General features: G+C 36.9%; 1 protein-coding gene across 2 annotated transcripts in view; it reads right to left on the bottom strand.

The window, feature by feature from the left end:
• dnr1 (defense repressor 1) overlaps nt 1-20,575 on the bottom strand; it is a 269,771-nt gene that overhangs the window by 16,099 nt on the left and 233,097 nt on the right. The window contains exon 6 of one of the 2 annotated variants that reach the window (XM_067150016.2): nt 9,706-9,918. The exons of the other annotated variant lie outside the window; for it this stretch is intronic. Within the exon in view, the coding sequence (XP_067006117.1) occupies nt 9,706-9,918 (213 nt within the window). The remainder of the gene's footprint in view (nt 1-9,705; nt 9,919-20,575) is intronic. 2 annotated transcript variants of the gene reach the window in all.

Raw genomic sequence — 20,575 nt, 5'->3', positions numbered from 1 at the left:
AAAGGCTAAGTTAGGAATTAACTTGATGAATGATGCTGTACGCATAAACCGTTTTAGGTGGTGGGGGTAACTTGAGGCGAATGGAGAAGGATAGGTTACCTAAGAGAATAATGAACTCTGTTATGGAGAGTAAGAGAAGTGGATGTACACCAAGACGACGGCGGTTAGACTCAGTTTCTAACAATTTAAAGGTAAGAGGTATAGAACTAAATAAGGCCACAGCACTAGTTGCAAATAGAGGATTGTGGCGATGTTTAGTAAATTCACAGAGGCTTGCAGACTGAACGCTGAAAGGCATACCACTTTAATGATAATGTATGTATGTATGTATGTATGTATGTATGTAAGATAGGAAACTTAAAACGGTCCACCTTTTCAATATTTCAATTGTATTTTGTATTGAAAAGGTGGACTGTTTTAAGTTTCCTATCTTCCATTCTCAGTTCAATACGGACAAAAATGAAATTCTTAGATTTAAATGTATGTATGTATGTATGTATGTATGTATGTATGTATGTAAAGTGACAGCTTCTCCTCTATTTCATGTTTATCTCCCTGCGTTCTTGTTTGATATACGGATCTTCTTGCATGGTTTCTGTCATTGATAGCCTTTTTAATATCATCATTCCACCAGGCAGTTTCTTTAGGTTTTCTTATTTGTCTCTGTCGTCCACATACTTTTTCTGCTGTACCAACCACAACCTTCCCAGTATCCCATTCTTCGTCTACCAATTTCAGTTCTTCTCTCGGCAAGAACCTGCAGACACCTTCCCTCAATTCTTCCTTTACACTTGGCTCGGTTAGTTGCCAAGATTTTATTTTTGGGACTGTTTTGTTACAGACCAATAGTCTATGGTCTCCACCAAGATCTTCACTTGGAATGACCTTAACATCATTGCCACTTTTTTCGTACATTTTGATCTACCAGATAATCAGCGGTAGAGTGTCGGCCTCCGGATCCCAAGATAGCGGGTTCAAACCCGGCAGAGGTAGTCGGATTTTTGAAGGGCGGAAAAAAGTCCATTCGACACTCCATGTCGTACGATGTCGGCATGTAAAAGATCTCTGGTGACACATTTGGTGTTTACCCGACAAAATTCATTAAATCTCAGCCATAGACGCCCAAGAGAGTTTCGGTTTACTCGGTCTGCCATCTAGTGGTGGCCGAGAGTAAAACGGAACGTCGAAATTGACGAGCAGACAGCCAGATGTCGTCACATTGAAATGTCTGCACACGGTAGCTGAGGCCATACGATTATTATTATTATTATTATTATTATTATTATTATTATTATCTATTACTGTACCTATTTTATCATCCCAGCTATATCTTGTGATTTTATGGGAGTCCCTTTCCTTGAACCAAGTGTTACTCACTATCAGGTTGTTTCTCATGCATAGGTCTAGCATATATTCTCCCTCTTCATTTCTGTTTCCCATTCCATGTGGGCCCAATATGGATTCATAACCTGTTCGTTGTGAGCCAACTTGTGAATTAAAATCACCCATTACAATTTAGATTGTCATACTCAGTGTGTTCTTCCAAGTTATTAAGGAAGTTGACCTTTTCCTCTTTTGAGCATCCTACCTGTGGAGCATAGACTTGGATCACATTGTACTTTTTCCCACCTAAGTTCACAGATAACTTAATTATCCTTTCACTAACAAACTCAACTTCACTACAATCATCTATGTCTATGTATTAAAAATCCTACTCCATTCTTAAACTCTACATCATTCCAGACCAGTAGAGGCTATAGTCCACTCTGATATTCATTTTCCCAGTTTTCTTTCACTTTGTTTCACTCAGGTCCATGATCAGAAGTTTCCTCCTTTCCATGAGGTTGACCTGCTCTTCAGTTTTGTTTGTCAATGTCAGGATATTTAATGTTCCCACTCTGATACTTTGTCTTCGTTTGGTATGGGTAGCTGGTGTAACATCGGGCTGTAAACCGTCACTTGCACCAAACTGATGTAGTCGTCATGAATTCCTACATCCGAGGCTTGTATTATTCTTGAAAGCAACTTCTTCAGTAATCCCTCTGTTGACCTGCTGAGCCTAACACAGATGGAGATATTCTTTCAGGGTTTTCTCCCTTAGCCTTTGGTGTCCAGTCACCTCAACCTACAAGGCAGCAGGTTGTACTCATATGAATTCCTGAATACAGGGCTGCCTCTTCCGCCATCTCCACCATACCGAAGTCCACCTTCTCCGCTGTAGAAGTCGTTGAGGTCTTCACTCGTAACCCTGAGCTGCGACCCATACCAGATGTTACACACCGGGTCAATGTGCTTTGGGACTCACATAGGCAGGGGCGCCACTCCCTGGGTAGGACTGCCTCCGAAAAGAGTCCCTACCTGTATTACCTTTAAATAGTTCATGGTTGTTTGTTTTAATATGCTGGGAGCTATGTGTTATTTATCTGTACATGTACACTTGAGTAACCTGTGCTTTTCGCAACATGTGACCAATGTTGTAGATCTTATTTCCGTGTATGATTTTTTTCCATTGTACCCTGCCGTGGTATTGCAACTGTAATCTCTCACTGTTTTTTAAATGACAGTGTATATACTTATCAGTAACAGAGTAATACGTTTCCTCTAGCACCATTCCTAAGGCCAGCTGATTGGTACTGTGGACATAGCCCACTCTAGTGCTGCCTGGCCTCGATGAGTCCTCTCACTTGTTCTTATATTTGTCATCCCAGAACTATAAAAGCAATACAGTGCTTTCTGCACTAAGTACATCAATAAGAGTTTGATTCAGTAGGCCTATTATAGGACATGATGGTGATTGGTCTGCCACCATGTTGATAGGCTTAAAAAAAGCTGTTGAGTTTCTTTCATGAAAAGTTTTTATGTTGCTTGCAAACAGTTATTTCTCATGCAGTCCTAGAGTGTCTAAACAGTGGCTGTAGTTCAGGGTCTGAAGTAGAGTTTGTAATACAAATAGGTACGTTCAGAGCAACAGGGGCACTTGAGAGTTTCAGCTTAGACAAGGATTATTGTTCCTCCTTGTCCATACTCTCGTCTTAGGTGGTAGGAGACAGGAAATCATGAGCGATCTCTTCTTCTATCTGGATCTGGTAGCCTGGGTCTTCAACTTCTCTATCTACCCACACATGAATGTCATTTAGAGTAGGTAGGCTCGTTTCATCGACCGCTAACAGTGACTGAAGATATCCAGTGGCCTCACAGTCCTCCAAATTATTCTGAGCATCTGTGTCAAAAAGAAGTTTATTCAATCAATTGACAGTGTAGAAGTTATTACCTGATTCCAAGCAGAAGCCCTTAAAAATTAACTTGATGTTGTAGGTATGAAAGTTCTGCAATATTCTTTGCCCTCATGTGTCTTCTTTGTCCTGAGGTTCCTCCAGTATAATTTGAAAAACTTCCTTTTGTACAATCTTTTGCATGCCAAAATAACACCTTGGTCCATTGGTTGGATAAGTGAGGTGGTACTGGGAGGCAATGCCAGGCACTTAATTTTTCCATCACTTCTACACATTTTTGCAGTTGGATGTGCTGGAGCATTTTCTACAAACAAAATGGCCTTGATCTCATTATGGCCAATCTTTAGATCTTCGATTTGGAATCACTGCTCTTCAGGAACAAGCTGGTTTTGAAACTAGTCCATTGTGATTTCTTAGGTGAATCATGCATTTCTGGAATTTGTATAATGCACAAGTAGAGGACCTGTATTATGATGTTCTTAAGCACACAAGGCCAGTGAGATTTGCCGACTATAACTGATTTAAGGTGATGACTTCTATCTACATTTGCACACAAAAAGGCCAAAAGTTTCACTTTGCTAAGCTTTTGACCTGGTCCAGTGCCGTCAGGTTTATAAGCTTTCGTGTTTTCAGGTAGTGAACATGAAAACAGCCCTGTTTTGCCCGCATTGTACAGATAAGCGCGTGCTAATCCTTCTTCCTTGGTTAGTGTGTCAAGTCGTTTTCTAAATGGCCCAACACTACCTTTATCGGCACTTAGCGCTTCACCAAACACTCTCTTGTTTACAATACCATGTCGGTTGCAGAAATGATAGAGCCAGCCATCACTAGCTTAAAGTTTAGGGCCAACTGCAGAAAAGATGACTAGTTTTAAGCCTTAAACAACGTCTACCTAACAACGTCTAAATCGAGCAAGATCTTCCATTGCATAAACAATGTTCAGCCGGTGTTTTAGTAGACATCGTTTAAAGTTTCAATATTGGTTTGAAAATGGAGATAAAAGTATCTTTCATGCAACTCTTTGCTTGTCGCAATCAATGAAGTTTGTTGGTGCACGCGCTGAACGCCAGTTAGCTGTTTGTCTTCCTACAAATTACATAAATATTAGCAGAACTTGCACACTGATGACAATATCGCTTTCGGTGGAAATTAAATATCATAATATTATTGACACTAAAGCGACACGCCACTGTACGGGGAAGTGTAGCTATGATTATAGTGTTGTTACGGTGAGTGTAATCTACTCGTAACTAGATTCAACGCAGGGAAGATGAAACAATAGTAAAGTGTAACCGAATGTGTTGTACAGGCCATATAGATGTAGCTTGCATTCTGGAGATCATAGGTTCGAAACGCGTCATCAGCAGCCCTGAAGATTGTTTCCCGTAGTTTCTTTATTTTTACACCAAGCAAATATTATGGCTGTTATTATGGCCACGGCTATTCTTCCCCAGTTCTACTATTTAAACAATAATCACCACCATCACTTGCCTTTTCCTAATTCATAGTTGCAGAAAACTTATCTGAATTAGTGCGACAATTATATATAAAAACCACATACAACCTACTTTTTAGTTTTTCGCCATTATGTGTGCTTACTTGGCAGTAAATATAAGTGAATCCCTCCTGGTTGATGTATATGACAGCCCTCTGACGATTGGGACAAGTAATTCTGATATGTATGTAGTCCAAGTGACCCATAATTCCATGGAAATTATCCCATGTATAATAAAATATATTGGTTACCAAGAATTGTATTCAAGTTGACAGTTACCGGACTGTCCCTTTGTCAGTCTCAAGAAACAAGTCTCTTGAAAAGCTAAATTTTATTTTAAGAAATACCTCCCCATACATTTCAAATGAATGACTGCAATTCTGTACAACTGTTCGGTTGGACTAACCTTTCTTCCCAGAATCGTCTCAACATGATAATACAAATTGCATGTTTCATGGTACATAACCTCTGATTGTGATTCACTCCTCTCATTTGATATTAAACAGTGTTTTCGGCAGCGTTTAAACATGGCCGGTTGAACATCGGTTTTAGACAGTGTCTACCCTAAGTGAAAAATAATGTCTCTGCAAATGCGGCATCCATACTTAGGCACTGTTTAACCGTAGACATGGTCTAAACACCGTTTCTGCAATCAGCCCTTAATGTTTATATGTGTTGTGATTATTGAGATTTGATTATTTGGACTCGGAAGACGGCGATGAATTATGTATGTAAAGTATTTATTCAATTGTTTGTTTTGGTTTTCCTCAGTATGTGAATTTTGGAATTGTTTGATTGGTTTGAAGTTAATATGATTTTAAGATTATTTGTCATGGTAATTCTGGTGCATCCTGTACCACACGCGCCACATCGGCGTGGGAGATTTCCGGTTTCGTAAAGTTGCAGCAATTTCGTAATTTTTCTAGAGGCTTCCTAAATGTTCCTTGTCAGCACTATTTTTTCTGCGCTCCGATTGGAGAAAATAAAAGGAAATGTGATTGGTAGGTGAAGGAAATCATCGTACGCTCATTGGCCGTGGTAATATTTCATAATTTCCGGGGAGAAGCGTTGTCGCTGGAGCCTTGCTCTGCGAGGGCGTCTTTTCTGTTTGACCACTGAAGGGAACGGTCACCTTCCAAGGTACGGGTCTTCTTGGCCCCGCCATCCGGTAAGCACTGATTATTATTTTTTAACTTTTCTGGTATTCAGTTTCAGATGTAGTGTTTCATTTTATTTATCTTGCCGGAGCGTACCCGTGTTTCCTTCTGCTTCCAAATGTTATAATTATGACTTAGCCGTTTCGGTAAGTCGCCTCACTTTGTCAAGAGATAGTTCCCGTTTGTTGTTTTGTAAATTAATTGTTATACGCCTTTCGAAGTAATCCTTATCAGTAATATTTTTCTCGGGACTATCTCATTCATCCCGCTTCATCATGGAATATTCATCTTTAGGTCGGGTACCCTTTCTCAGAAGTGTTTTTGAGGGGGCTACCCACTGAAGATGCTCTGCTCCATAATTATACGTAAATTATTTTTCCTCCTTAGATGTATCTCTTCATTTTAGTATAACGTTACCTTCCTTTATTTATTTCGAACTGTTTTGGGTTTTTAAAGGTAACGCCACGACAGTGGAACGTCATGTGTGATGTTCCGGTGTAAAATAAATTTAATTACTAAATGCTACCCTCATGTAAATTGTAATGGTTGTTGAAATTATGCCGTCATTATTTTAATTGTATCTTGGTTATTGCTTTATATATGAAATTGAATCTAAATTGTTAAGTAAAGTTTAGGATTACATTGACTTCGCTTCTTCAGTATTACCAATACCTTCCACCGCCTGGATATGGTTCCCAGCCGTTTCCCGGTTATCCTTTCTTAATAGTCATGTTGGTTAAACTGTTTGTTTATTTCCTGTGATTAATGTGCTTGCAAATTTAGTTTCGTACATGTTGACATGCCTAGTGTAGAGTACTTTTGGTGAATGTATTACGGTAGCAAACATTTTCTCTTCATTAAACCTATTAATTGTAACCTTACCCTTTGGAGAGGTTGCAGTATGGTAGCAGAGCGTGGTTCATACTGCAACCTCTCCAAAGGGTAAGGTTACAATTAATAGGTTTAATGAAGAGAAAATGTTTGCTACCATAATACATTCACCAAAAGTACTCTACACTAGGCATGTCAACATGTACGAAACTAAATTTGCAAGCACATTAATCACAGGAAATAAACAAACAGTTTAACCAACATGACTATTAAGAAAGGATAACCGGGAAACGGCTGGGAACCATATCCAGGCGGTGGAAGGTATTGGTAATACTGAAGAAGCGAAGTCAATGTAATCCTAAACTTTACTTAACAATTTAGATTCAATTTCATATATAAAGCAATAACCAAGATACAATTAAAATAATGACGGCATAATTTCAACAACCATTACAATTTACATGAGGGTAGCATTTAGTAATTAAATTTATTTTACACCGGAACATCACACATGACGTTCCACTGTCGTGGCGTTACCTTTAAAAACCCAAAACAGTTCGAAATAAATAAAGGAAGGTAACGTTATACTAAAATGAAGAGATACATCTAAGGAGGAAAAATAATTTACGTATAATTATGGAGCAGAGCATCTTCAGTGGGTAGCCCCCTCAAAAACACTTCTGAGAAAGGGTACCCGACCTAAAGATGAATATTCCATGATGAAGCGGGATGAATGAGATAGTCCCGAGAAAAATATTACTGATAAGGATTACTTCGAAAGGCGTATAACAATTAATTTACAAAACAACAAACGGGAACTATCTCTTGACAAAGTGAGGCGACTTACCGAAACGGCTAAGTCATAATTATAACATTTGGAAGCAGAAGGAAACACGGGTACGCTCCGGCAAGATAAATAAAATGAAACACTACATCTGAAACTGAATACCAGAAAAGTTAAAAAATAATAATCAGTGCTTACCGGATGGCGGGGCCAAGAAGACCCGTACCTTGGAAGGTGACCGTTCCCTTCAGTGGTCAAACAGAAAAGACGCCCTCGCAGAGCAAGGCTCCAGCGACAACGCTTCTCCCCGGAAATTATGAAATATTACCACGGCCAATGAGCGTACGATGATTTCCTTCACCTACCAATCACATTTCCTTTTATTTTCTCCAATCGGAGCGCAGAAAAAATAGTGCTGACAAGGAACATTTAGGAAGCCTCTAGAAAAATTACGAAATTGCTGCAACTTTACGAAACCGGAAATCTCCCACGCCGATGTGGCGCGTGTGGTACAGGATGCACCAGAATTACCATGACAAATAATCTTAAAATCATATTAACTTCAAACCAATCAAACAATTCCAAAATTCACATACTGAGGAAAACCAAAACAAACAATTGAATAAATACTTTACATACATAATTCATCGCCGTCTTCCGAGTCCAAATAATCAAATCCCAATAATCACAACAATATGCTTCTCAAGTCTCTCAGATGCCGCTTGAAGCTCCACATCAAGAACTGCAACTCTGCTATACTGATGCTGCACACACCATTTATACACAGCATTTTTCAGATTTGGGTCACCAGGTAACTTCGGTCGTTTTCTATTGGAAACTGTTGTTTCATGTCTTTATATTTTCCTTATTCTTTCTTATGTCCGAAGCTGTGTTTTGCTATGCCGTATTCTTTATACATACTTGCCACAGAAGCAGCAGACTAACATTTCAGTAAGTTTCAGTTTTTCTGTTGCAACACTTAAAAAGAATGCACTTTCTCGTGATCAATTATGTGTGCTTACTTGGCTCCTCTTGACTCGCTGAAACCAATGGCCGAGACATACTGGCGCTGGCATGGTATGCTGTTTGTGTTTAGCATGGGTGGTGGGATGAGAGGGATAGTAGCAATGAGTTGCAAGATCTCTGCTGGCCTCTTGCATTACCTGTAATGTTTAAGTCTGCCAGATTTTTTCCTTTCAAAAAACAATGACCGAGTTATCTGAAGTCAGACATATTGGGGTCCGAGTTACTGAGCGTTGACTGTACTGGTAACTTTTATTGGGAAATGTACCAAAAGATCAATAATTCAAGAAAGATAATTTAAGTTGCAGAATTAACAGTATGGTATTTGAGGACTAAAGAATACAGTACGTGGGCCAAAATGTAGAGTTTCATTATTATCTACATCTTGCAACCATCTGTTACTTATCAGTATTCTCTTTTAATAATAATGTTATTTGCATTATGTCCCACTAACTACTTTTATGGTTTTCGGAGATGCTGAGGTGAGGAACTTAGTCCCGGAGTTCTTTTACATGCCAGTAAATCTACAGACATGAGGCTGATGTATTTGATCACCTTCAAATACCACCGGACTGGACCAGGATCGAACCTGCCCAAGTTGGGGTCAGAAGGCCAGCGCTTCAACCGTCTGAGCCACTCAGCCTGACTGTATTTTCTTTTCTTTGGCACACATCTATCTAAGTGAAATTATATTTTAAAAGTTTCTCAATTACAATTTTCCAGAAGTAGATTTACTCTCCCTTCCTAGCTTCATTTATTTTATATTTGTTAACTACCTTGACAAAAAAGAGATAATATGTAAATCAGAATAAATATAAATGTTTCCATCTTCTGATTCTAAAAGTTTTTAAAAAGTATTCTTTCGATGTGTGAGCCCATGTCCATTTGTCTTTATTTACATATACCATTTGATGGTCAAATCAACTCGTATCCCGTCCTGAGGTAGTGCAGCTCTTTTCAGGCATACCCCCAATGGAGGTGAGCTATATGTTCCATTTTCAGCACATACCAGCCCTCCTGTCATTCTTAAATTTCTGGAGATACCGGGAATCGAACCCGAACCCGCCACCCCCCTCCAAGGATGGCACCTAATAGTGCTAACTGTTACGCTACAGAGGTGGACATCATTTGATGGTACACACGATACAATTCCACTGATAAAATGAACTATCCACTACTTACCTTGCACTGTTCACCACAGTATTCTCCACACTTATCCGATGAAAGTGAGCTCTCATCTTCACTGCTATCCTCTGCAGGGGTATAGCCCACACTTCCAGTCTGATACAAAGCTCTCCGGGCATTATCATATACTTCACGACACGTCCGTTGGATATCAAACACATACTTCTTCCCCAAAGAAGTATCCTCATTGAATATGGACACTATAGTGCCCTGAAATAAGGATCAATCTCGACTTATTGATTTACAATACAGCAATTCAACTATTATAATTATTCATTGTTTATCATTTATAACATGGAAAGGAAATGAAAGGATGTATAATACGTGAAAATTAACCTTTTTTAATAGATATCTCATCATCATCATCATCATCATCATCACCATGATATTTCAGATATCTATATGTATGTTAAAACTGTAAAGGTTGGGTAAATTCTGAACAGAACAGAATATAATAGAATAGAATACTCCCCTATTTCAGTTCTGGATCACCTAAAATTAGGGAGGGAGTAATCATTTATTGTAATCCAAAATAAGTTTTGATACATGCATTCTTTTTCTTATTACTATTTGTTTATCTATTACTACATTAAACATTACAATTAAACTTATTAACTATTTCCACCCGATTTCTAAATTTTAGATCTTTTTAATTTTTAATTTTTTTTTGTCCTAGACATTACAGTGTTATATACTGCAGTCTAGGACAACATGATCTTACCCTAAATTGAATTAGTGCTTACTGTTATGTCACAAGTCTTTATAGAGTTATCCTATAGTTACAACATACATTACAAATAAATTAAATGATTGCATGAATTGGTTAATGAAAGATTTCATGATTGAATTGTGTTTGTGCATAAATGAATGAATAAACACTCTTTTCACCCAGTCTCGGATAGCCACCAAATGTGGAGAGGGCATTCATTAATGAATGAGTGAGTGAGTGAGTGAGTGAATGAAATGAATTGAATGAACGCTCTTAGCCTACAACTGCGAAACCCAGCAGCTAAGGAGAGAACATTCCGTTCTGTATGAATGAATGACTGCAGGAATGAGCAAATGAATGAATGGACTGAATTCCTGCGTACAAGAAAAACAAGGTCCTCTCTCTCAGTCATAGATAACCACCAACTAGGTAGAGTGTTTCATGTATGAATGAAAGTTCTCATACAATTCAAATACAATTTAATAATTACATTTTAAAAAGATAACAATTGTACAACAATTTATCTAAATACATTTAATATTATTTTTAAACCTACTAGTAATTATAGGCCTATCACCCCCTTTTTTCCCCTTTTGTCTTATATGTAATAAGGACAAACATGTCTCTTATTCTTCATCTTTTTTATTATGCATGTTTTATTTTCTTTGTATTTCCTTTTGCCACACACCTTAAAAAAATGTGCAGTTCTTCCTGGTGCAATCCATTCTTTATTTCATAATTTAACAATTGTGTAGAAGTCTTTCTCTCTTTCTAGTTTTGCTTTATACTCCCTTGCTACATATTTTACTCCAACTGCATCCGTCTCCCTACAAACTCTCAATAGATGTTCTTCTTCCATTATTTCCCCACAAAGTGAACAATGGTTCTGGTCATGTTTCTCTCTCTGACCCTTATTCTTATATAGCCCATTATCTAGCACACCATACCTCTTACTTCTCTGTTTGGAAGCCTTTCTTTCCTAATTGGTATTTTTTGGATAATTTCACAGAATTCAGATAATGTCCTTTCAGTCTTACATTCTGCCATAATCATTTGCTTCTCAATATCCTTCACTCTAATCTTTACTTTCTTGCACCATTTCTTGTCTTTATTATGAATATCTTTATAACAGTATTCTCCCACACCTATTATATCGAGCATCCTTTTAACTTTCGTTAACCAGTAATCATCAGTTAAATCTTTCCTCTGGTGCTGGTATGCTAAATTCAGTATTTTCCTCCCATTTCCCCCTTCTTAATCTCAACCAATATTTTATTACCTTTCCTTCTATATCTGCTTTTATATTCATATCTTCACACAGTATTCTGACTCCGTTATTAGCTGTACATTCTGGTAGACCTGTTATTATTTTGCAGAATTTATTACTAATTTCATCTAGTTCTTTTTTATATTCTTCAATACTCCATATTTCTGCCTGATACAATACTCTTGATATCACAAGAGCATTTAAAATATTTTTATGCAGCTTATAGTCAGTGTTTGGCATCTTCCTTTCCAGACACACCGTGCTATATAGAGTGGGTCAACCCTTTCATTTTAGCTTGTCTTATTTGTTCATTCGACATCCCATTTGATGTTATTATAAAATCTTTCCATTTTATTGACCACTTCAAGTTCTATGCTTTCTAATCACCACCTTTTGTTTTTCTTTAATTTATTTCCTTGCTTACAAACCATTACTTTTGTTTTTTAATGTTAATTTTCAAATTTCATTTCCTACTATATTCAGAAGAAGGATGTCTGCAAAAACGAAGCTCTATTATTCACATATGGGCATGTCCTATCCTTCTTCCCTTCATTATCCAAAATATCGTTAATAAAAAGTATGAACAATATTAGTGATACTGTAATTTACATCCCTGCTTAAGTCCAATTTTGAATGCATCTCTCCTACTGCGAGGTCTTCCTTTACTTTAATTGTGAATATTACTTCCACATATGGATCTTCTATAACCTTAACTTGCTGACCGAATCAAAAGCTTTCTGTAGGTCTATAGCTGAAATATAATCTACCACCTTTTCTTTTCTTTCTTCTTCGAATAACCCTTTTGAGGGTACGATAAATCAACTTTGGTTACTTTTCTTTGCATATAACTTTCTTAGTTTCCAAACTTCCCTCATTTTCTGAGAATGTGTTCCTTTTCCTCTTGTGTCCATTTTCTTCCAGTTGTTGATTTCTTTCTTTCCTGAAATCCTGCCTTTTGTGTTACTTCTCTGAAACATGTTGTGTTTTTTATCATATCTATTTTAATTCCAGCATTCTGCATATCATTTTCAATTTCAATGAACCACTTTGGCTTGGATTTGTAACTGTTTAATAAGTTGAAGATCTGTTAGTCTATTGTTATTCATTCTATAAGTGTGTCCAAAAAAAATTTCTGGTCTTCATTTCCTCATTACAGTTGTCAGTTTTTCAACTTTTAAATCTAGCTTTCTCTTTGATCGTAGTCTAAATTCGGCATTGTTGTTTCTTATAGGTCCTATTACTTTTCTCAAAATTCTTCTTTCAACTTTTTCTAATTTTTCAAGATCACCAATTCTTGTAAGTTTAAGAGTTTCTGCTGCATATAAAATTTCTAGCCAGGCCACTGTCTGATAATGTCTTAATTTCAAGTTCCAGGATAAAGATTTCTTATTATATATAATTTTTGTCATATGAAACATCCTTTCCATTTTGTTTACTCTTACATCTATAGCTATCTTTTCTTCTGTGTTGTTTATTTTCCATTCGCCCAGGTATTTCAAGCAATCAGTCCGAGATATTATGTTATTCTTAACTGAAATATTCTGAGGGGCATTATTGATGTTTGTCATGAACTTTGTTTTCCAAATGATATTTGCAATCCTATTTTGGCCGCTTGTTTCTGCAATTCTCGTGTTTGTTCTTGAGCATTATCTAATGAGTCTGTAATAACGCCATATCATCTGCAAAAGCTAAACAATCTATAATTATTTCATTTGGATTTCTTCCTAGTTGAACACCTTTAGTATTGATGGCTTTCCTCCATTCTCGAAGTACCTTCTCTAATGCACAATTGAACAGTAGAGGTGACAAACCATCTCCCTGCTGTACAAAAAGCAAAGCAAAGTCACCTCTGTACAGGCCATGAAGGCCCTTGGAGGAGTGGAAGGTAAAGGCTTCCATCATTGTTAATCTTGGCATGTGATGGGGTAGAGTGGTTAGCTCTACGCCCGGCCACCTTTGCCCCAGGAATTAACCTGGTACTCATTTTTGGTGTAGGCTGAGTGAACCTCAGGGCCCTCCCTGCTGTACACCTGATCTTATTTCAAATGGTTTTGAGAGTTCTCCCAAAAATTTCACTTTGGATGTTGTGTTTGTTAATGTTGTCTTAATTATTTCAATTGTTTTATTATCAAGTCCAAATTCCTTTAAAATATCAAATAGAGTATTTCTATCAATTGAATCATAGGCCTTTTTGAAGTCTACAAAAGTGATTACAAATTCAGAGATTCTGATCTTCATCATAGCTATTATGTTCTTTAGATTTAAAATTTGTTCTGAACATGACCTTCCCTTTCTAAGTCTTGCTTGATACTCTCCTAATTGTGGGTCTAGTATTTCTTCACCGGGCGATTTGGCAGTGCAGTTAGGAGCACGCGGCTGTGAGCTTGCATCCGGGAGATAGTGGGTTTGAATCCCACTGTCGGCAGCCCTGAAGATGGTTTTCCATGATTTCCCATTTTCACACAAGGCTGTACCTTAATTAAGGCCATGGCCGCTTCCTTCCAACTCCTAGGCCTTTCCTATCCCATCGTTGCATAAGACCTACCTGTCGGTGCGACGTAAAGGCACTAACAAAAAAAAAGTGTATTTCTTCAGCTCTTTTTTAAGAGTGCTTTGGACAAAATCTTGTATGCAATTAGTAAAAGAGAAATTCCCCTATAGTTGTTAGGGTCTGATTTATTTCCCTTTCTGTGTAGCGGATGTATTAATGTTGACGTCCACCCTGCTGGTAAAGTGCCTGTTGTCCAGATTTCTTTGATGATTTCCGTTAAACATTGTATCATATTGTCACTAGAGTATTTCTACAATTCAGCAACTATATTACCTTCCCCACGTGCTTTTATTATGTTTAAGTTCCTTTATGATTTCCTTGATTTCTTCTTGTGTGTTATTATAACCAATTTTCTGTGTTTTTGGATCTCTGAAATGTAAACTCAGTGGTGTGTATTTCCTTATGTTGTTTTAAAATGCTTTTTAAAAGTCTCCTGAGTTGTTCTGTTTGAAGTCCAATTCCATTGCTGTTAGTTGGTCTTTCACATGTTGCTTCCACCTTTTATTTTTAAGTATTTATCAATTATTATTTTAATTATAAATCTACTGCCTGTGGTTCTCATTCCTTCCCTGAATCTTGACTGGTATACAGAGTTGATAAACTTAACCATCCTGTATTGTGGGTCAACATAAAAAGGCAACATTTTACAGCTTAATTAATAGAGCTATGAACATACTTATGTCTAAGAAGAATTATAACAGAGAGATAAATATCATCGTCATCATCGTTGACCAACTCCAGTTTCCCAGGTGTGGTATACGAGCCCCTTCCATTTTGTTCGGTCCATGAACCACTCTTTGTTCACAATCCGCTCCCAATCCTGACCTCTCTCCTCTACATCCTTCTTCACTAAGTCTGTCCATTTTTCTCTAGGTCTGCCCACTGGTCTCTTTCCCCTTATTTCTCTTTCATACTCCTTTCTTGCAGACCTGTTGGCACTCATTATTTTCACATGACCAAACCACTTCAGTCTTGCCTTTTAGATTTTCTGGAGTAAGGAGTCTGCTAGTCCTACGTCTTCTCTGACTTTTTCATTCCTGATTTTATCCCTCCTGGTCTTCTGGATCTTGTGCGTACGAACTTCATTTCTGCTGCTTGGAGTTTCGAGCTATCCTTTCTTGTTAATGTAGTGGTTTCCAGGCTGCATGCGAGATAAATATAATCTACCAAATTGCTCGTAACAATGGATACTCCAGAAAATTTATTAATAAAATGATAAAAAAAAATGAAAAATGAACCCAAAACAACTTCAGTTAAAGATCAAAAGGAGGAAAATAAATTTGCAGTTCTAATTTTTTTAAATAAGCACTCTTATCTACTGGCTAAAATTTTCAGAGAAAGGAACATCAATGTCGCATACAAAATTGATAATAAAACTAATATAATTTTCAATTCAGATAAAATTGAGAATAAAAGTATATGTAATAAGTTAGGAATTTACAAACTGACATGCCAAACATGTAGGCAGCGATACATAGGACAGTCTGGAAGAAGTTTGGCTATAAGGTACAAAGAACATGTTAATGTAGTCAAACATAAAAGATATTCAGCATTGGAAGAGCATACGATTGAAAAGAATCATAAATATACAGACATTTCTAATGACATGGAATTAATACATTTGGTCAAAAAGGGAAAATTCATGAAAGTTTTAGAAAGTTTAGAAATTTATCTTGCTCAGAAAGTGACTTTGAATCAAGTTTAAATGAAAGAAGTATAAATGAGAACCCACTGTTTAAACTAGCATTTAATCATTTAAGGAAAAAAAAAAAAGAAGAAGAAAAACTTAAACATCTTAAATTTATTTAGGTATTCTTTTTTAATAGATTTGGTATACGGAAAGTACAGAGTAATCCTCTGCCCATTTTATTATTCTTTTTGCTAATATCCTGGTATATATCTTACTAAGTGTATCCAACAAAGTAATACCCTTGTAATTATTTGTATTCAATTTATTTCCCTTCCTTTTGTGTACAGGACATTATTCCTTCTTACCAAGATTTTGGGATTTTCCTACCATAAACAATTTTGTTAAATATGTTTTTAAATATGTTTGTTAAGCATGTAATTAAGTAAGTACTGTTTTTAAATATGACTGTGGCAGCACTTCAATCGTCATTCAAAGCACGTGAGCTCAGTACGCACATCTGTAGGCTAGCCACAAACGCCATTACTGAAGCATTCGCCCGTATTGATGTTTGTTTGTGCATAGTGAAAATCCTCTGACAATTAACGGTCCCACGAGTGTGAAGTATGTGTTGTGATTCATTTTCTAAATGGAAAAGACGTGAAAGCTGTTGAAATTCATTGGCAGACTAGTGAAGTGTTTGGAGAATACACTATGAGTGAAGGAATGGTAAGAAAATCATTTAAAGAAGGCAGTACTAATGTCATGACGAGAAGCATAGCGTACTGAGGACTTGGTGACTTCCACTTGTTCCTGCATTTGAAAAGTATTTAGGAGGTCAATGCCACGACTATGACGACGACCTAAAACTGTTACATGTAACATGTACATTACACCTCAATAGACAAAGACCTTACAATAATCAAAAGAATCGAAAAGGGGAAGCTAATGACAGAATTCGAAAACATATATATTTATTTGGATCAATACTTCAATAAAGGTAAAAACTTGAATGACGCGATCGAAATAAAAGTCCGTTAATAGAACAGTTGCCAACATTATTACGAAATCTCAAATCAGATAAAAGCAAATTCTTTAAAATATTCAATCTAAATACACTCACAACTGAAACCATTTCGACAACGCAAAAAAGTCCCCCTCCACATAACACGCCAAAGCTTAACGCCCCGCCTGCAGGATCGTCCTCTACCCCCACCTCAACAACAGATAAGAATACCCTACCACATAGCACGTCAATAGCAAACGCCCCGCCCAACATCTCTTCCCCTCAACCCCCTACCCGCCCTTCACAAAAACTCTCTCATACGTACAACACAAGGAGTAGAGCCACAACAGACAATAGTCATAGTAATGCAATAAGATCCACAAGATTCTGTAGCAGCAGACAAAGGGGTAAGTGATAATGCAACATCAACACTCACATTACAAGCACAACATACACACAATATTACTTAAGTTCATTTCCGTTTGTTCCAGATGCTTCTTCCATTCTATAAATTGAAAGAAACATAATCAGATACTCAAAATTTGGATTGAAGCCCCTTTTAACCATAACTTACATCAAAACAATCAACTTCCAACGGAGAGTCTGGCCGCTACAAACAAGAATTAAACATGTCAATATTTCCTCTGATCAAATTGCCAAACTGCAGCAGCAAGCTTCATCAAATCTAGAAGCCATTTTCCAACGAACCCAAGACTTCAATTCTAGATTATCATCAAAACTAATCACGCATAATGCAAAATTACAGTCTTTTTAAATAACATTATTTAGAGAGCACAATTCTTAACTAAAATTCTCAATACTGAAATGTTACTGTATTCTAGAAACCAACACACTTCAGAAACTATAGCTCCTACATATTAACATCCAATATTTATATTTATGACTCAAATTTTAATACCAAAATTATAGTTGAATCAATTTTATTTTAATATTGCAAACAATTTTTAGCCAAATTTTCAAATTGTAAAAACTGTGTTTTGGACGTCAATGTGTTTTAGAATTAAGAGTTACTCCATTTTAACATTGCAAATCAAATTGTCATAATATTTAATGTGTATTATTCTTGTGTTTTAAATATTGTTATCAATGAAATTAGATTTACATTCAATGTAAATGAAATTTGTAACAACAATCCAAATATGACAAACCTTGAGACAATTGTATAGGCTGATGATGCTTATGAATAAAAGCGAAACATGTCCCGGTAAATTAGTGTTGTAACATTACAACTTAACAACACAAACTGTAATTTGTATTGAAAAGGTGGATCAAAATAACCAACAAATTGTTAATATATCAGACCTAAAACTGACCGTGTTGCACTGGTTGGCACATTAGGCGGCAGATTTCTATGAGGATGGAATTCAGAAGCTGGTTTTACGATACGGCAAGTGCCTTAATACGCTTGTAACTTAAGTTGAGCAGTAGTTTAAGGTACACGCTCACATGTAAAAAAAAAAATTGTTTAAAAAATTGCACTACTTTTTTGTCCATATCAAACCGGACCTTAATAAAAAAAAAAACCAACACCAGCATGCCTTGTATTTCCAGCATCTGTCTAGTATTGTCTAGCTCTTTCCAGAATTCATATGTAATTCCACTAACAGCACATGATTTACCTCCCTTTCCTTTTATCAATGTCTCCAATACTTCATCTAGGGTTATCAGATTGTCTAGTATGAGCATGGTGTTCCCCATATGTCACAGTTTTATTCATTTTCCAATCATACTTACCTGCCCCCCCCCCCCCTCCCCCCTAGCAGCCCTTTGAAGTACATTATCCACTCCTCCTCGCTTATATTTACTTGGTTTCTACCTTTGTTTTCTTTACAAATTATGTTTATTCTGTTCGATACTTTCTTAGTTTCTTTTTTTTTTTTTTTTTACAATAATTCTTTAATAATTGTACCTCTTTTTTCTGCCAAGTCCTTCTATTCTCACTTATTAGATCTTTGTAATACTTTCTTACTCTACAGAAATCTCTCCGTATCTCCTGGGATCCCTTACTTCTGTACGCTTTTAGTGCCCTTATCACTTCACTTTTATTTTTCTTACATTCTTCATTTACCACATGTTTTGTGTATTTTCCCTTCTCTTTCTCAAAACCATTTTTCTACCAGCTATGACTATTGATCTTTTAATCATTCTTATTGCTACCTCTATGTTGTTATTCTCTATCATATTTTCAATACCTAGCTTCAAAATCTTGAATGTTTGCCCCCTGTAATAATCTACAAATTCATCTCTACGTTCCTTATTCCAGAACTTTATTCTTAATTTCATCCAACTTGAGGTTATTTTGAACCAAACTTTCCTTGATATCACTTAGTTCTGTTTTTGTACGTCTTCATGTCTTGGAATTCCTTGTTTTGATCCATCAATAGTTTCCTAGTCTTATCGACTTGGCATACATCCTTCATAACCTCCTTCAGCTTTCCAATATCCTCCTAAGACCATCCAGGGCCTGGGTTCAACTCCCACCAATCACCAATGATACCATCACAACAAAAGATGTTAACACCATTTGCACAATGTTACAGGGACTGTTGACACTTTGAATGAATTTAACTTACATTTCCTACGGGGGGGGGAACGTTATATGCATTTTCTTATTAATTCTTAACACTTTTCCTGGAATAAATGCATTTCTGCATCTTGGTGCTTTATCCAATGAAAACCCAAATAACGACAGTCTTTTATAAAATAGCAACTACCAGTCACAAGTTTTAATAAATACTTCACTACGTGTTTCAAAGACTTTGCTTCATCGTCAGGTGGTAAAATGGTGACATTAAAACATGGTTAAGAGTACATATATACCTACACATGGCAGTAGCCGTCCACCCTCATCGGAGGGAGTGCCTTACAAGGGCTGTGCTCGGCTAGAAATAGCCACATGATATTATAAATTATAAGGTACTTGACATTTGTGTTGTCATAAAACTTCATATATGTACAGGATTCAGAACTAAATTTCCTAAATTAATGCTCACACGAATATTTTTCAATGAAACTCAGTATGCATATGCATGACAGCATTAGTACCAATCAGTGCGGCTTTGTCAAGGGTACTGGAACAACCAACGACATCTTTGCTGCCAGAATGCTCATTGAAAAGCACCGTGAGAAACAACAGCCACTACAGAATGCCTGCCTTGATTCTGGAAAGGCTTTCGACCGTGTTCCACATCGTGTGATCTGGTATGCACTTCGTAACCACGGTGTACCAGAAATGCTTATCAATTGGATCAAGATGCTTTACACGAACACCACAAGTCATGTACGTTGCGCTGTTGGCATCTCGGAGAGCTTCCCAGTGAAAGTCTGTGTATACCATTGTCCCCATTGCTCTTTGTTCTCGTGATGGACACAATTACACAGGACCTGCAGAGGAGTCTCCCTTAAACTCTCTTATACGTAAATGATGTCTCACTTGCTGATACCACCAGAAATGGATTGCAGTGTCAAGTTGAAGATTGGAACATCCGTCTCTCATAATACGGTCTTAGACTGACCAAAAGAAGACTGAATATCTGGAAACCATCCCAAGCAACGGCTCAATTCAAGTTGATGGAGAGACCTTAACGAAGACCATAAAATTCGATAAGATTCGTGATGAAATGCAAAGTAGGATAAAGGTTTCATGGATGAGGTGGAGGGAAGTCATATGCATACTCTGCGACAGA

This window comes from Anabrus simplex, chromosome 6 (assembly GCF_040414725.1).
Source record: "Anabrus simplex isolate iqAnaSimp1 chromosome 6, ASM4041472v1, whole genome shotgun sequence".
In the NCBI taxonomy this organism is placed as follows: domain Eukaryota; kingdom Metazoa; phylum Arthropoda; class Insecta; order Orthoptera; family Tettigoniidae; genus Anabrus; species Anabrus simplex.
The sequence above is the reverse complement of the archived record's forward strand: the minus strand, read 5'-3'. Positions and strand labels throughout refer to the sequence as shown.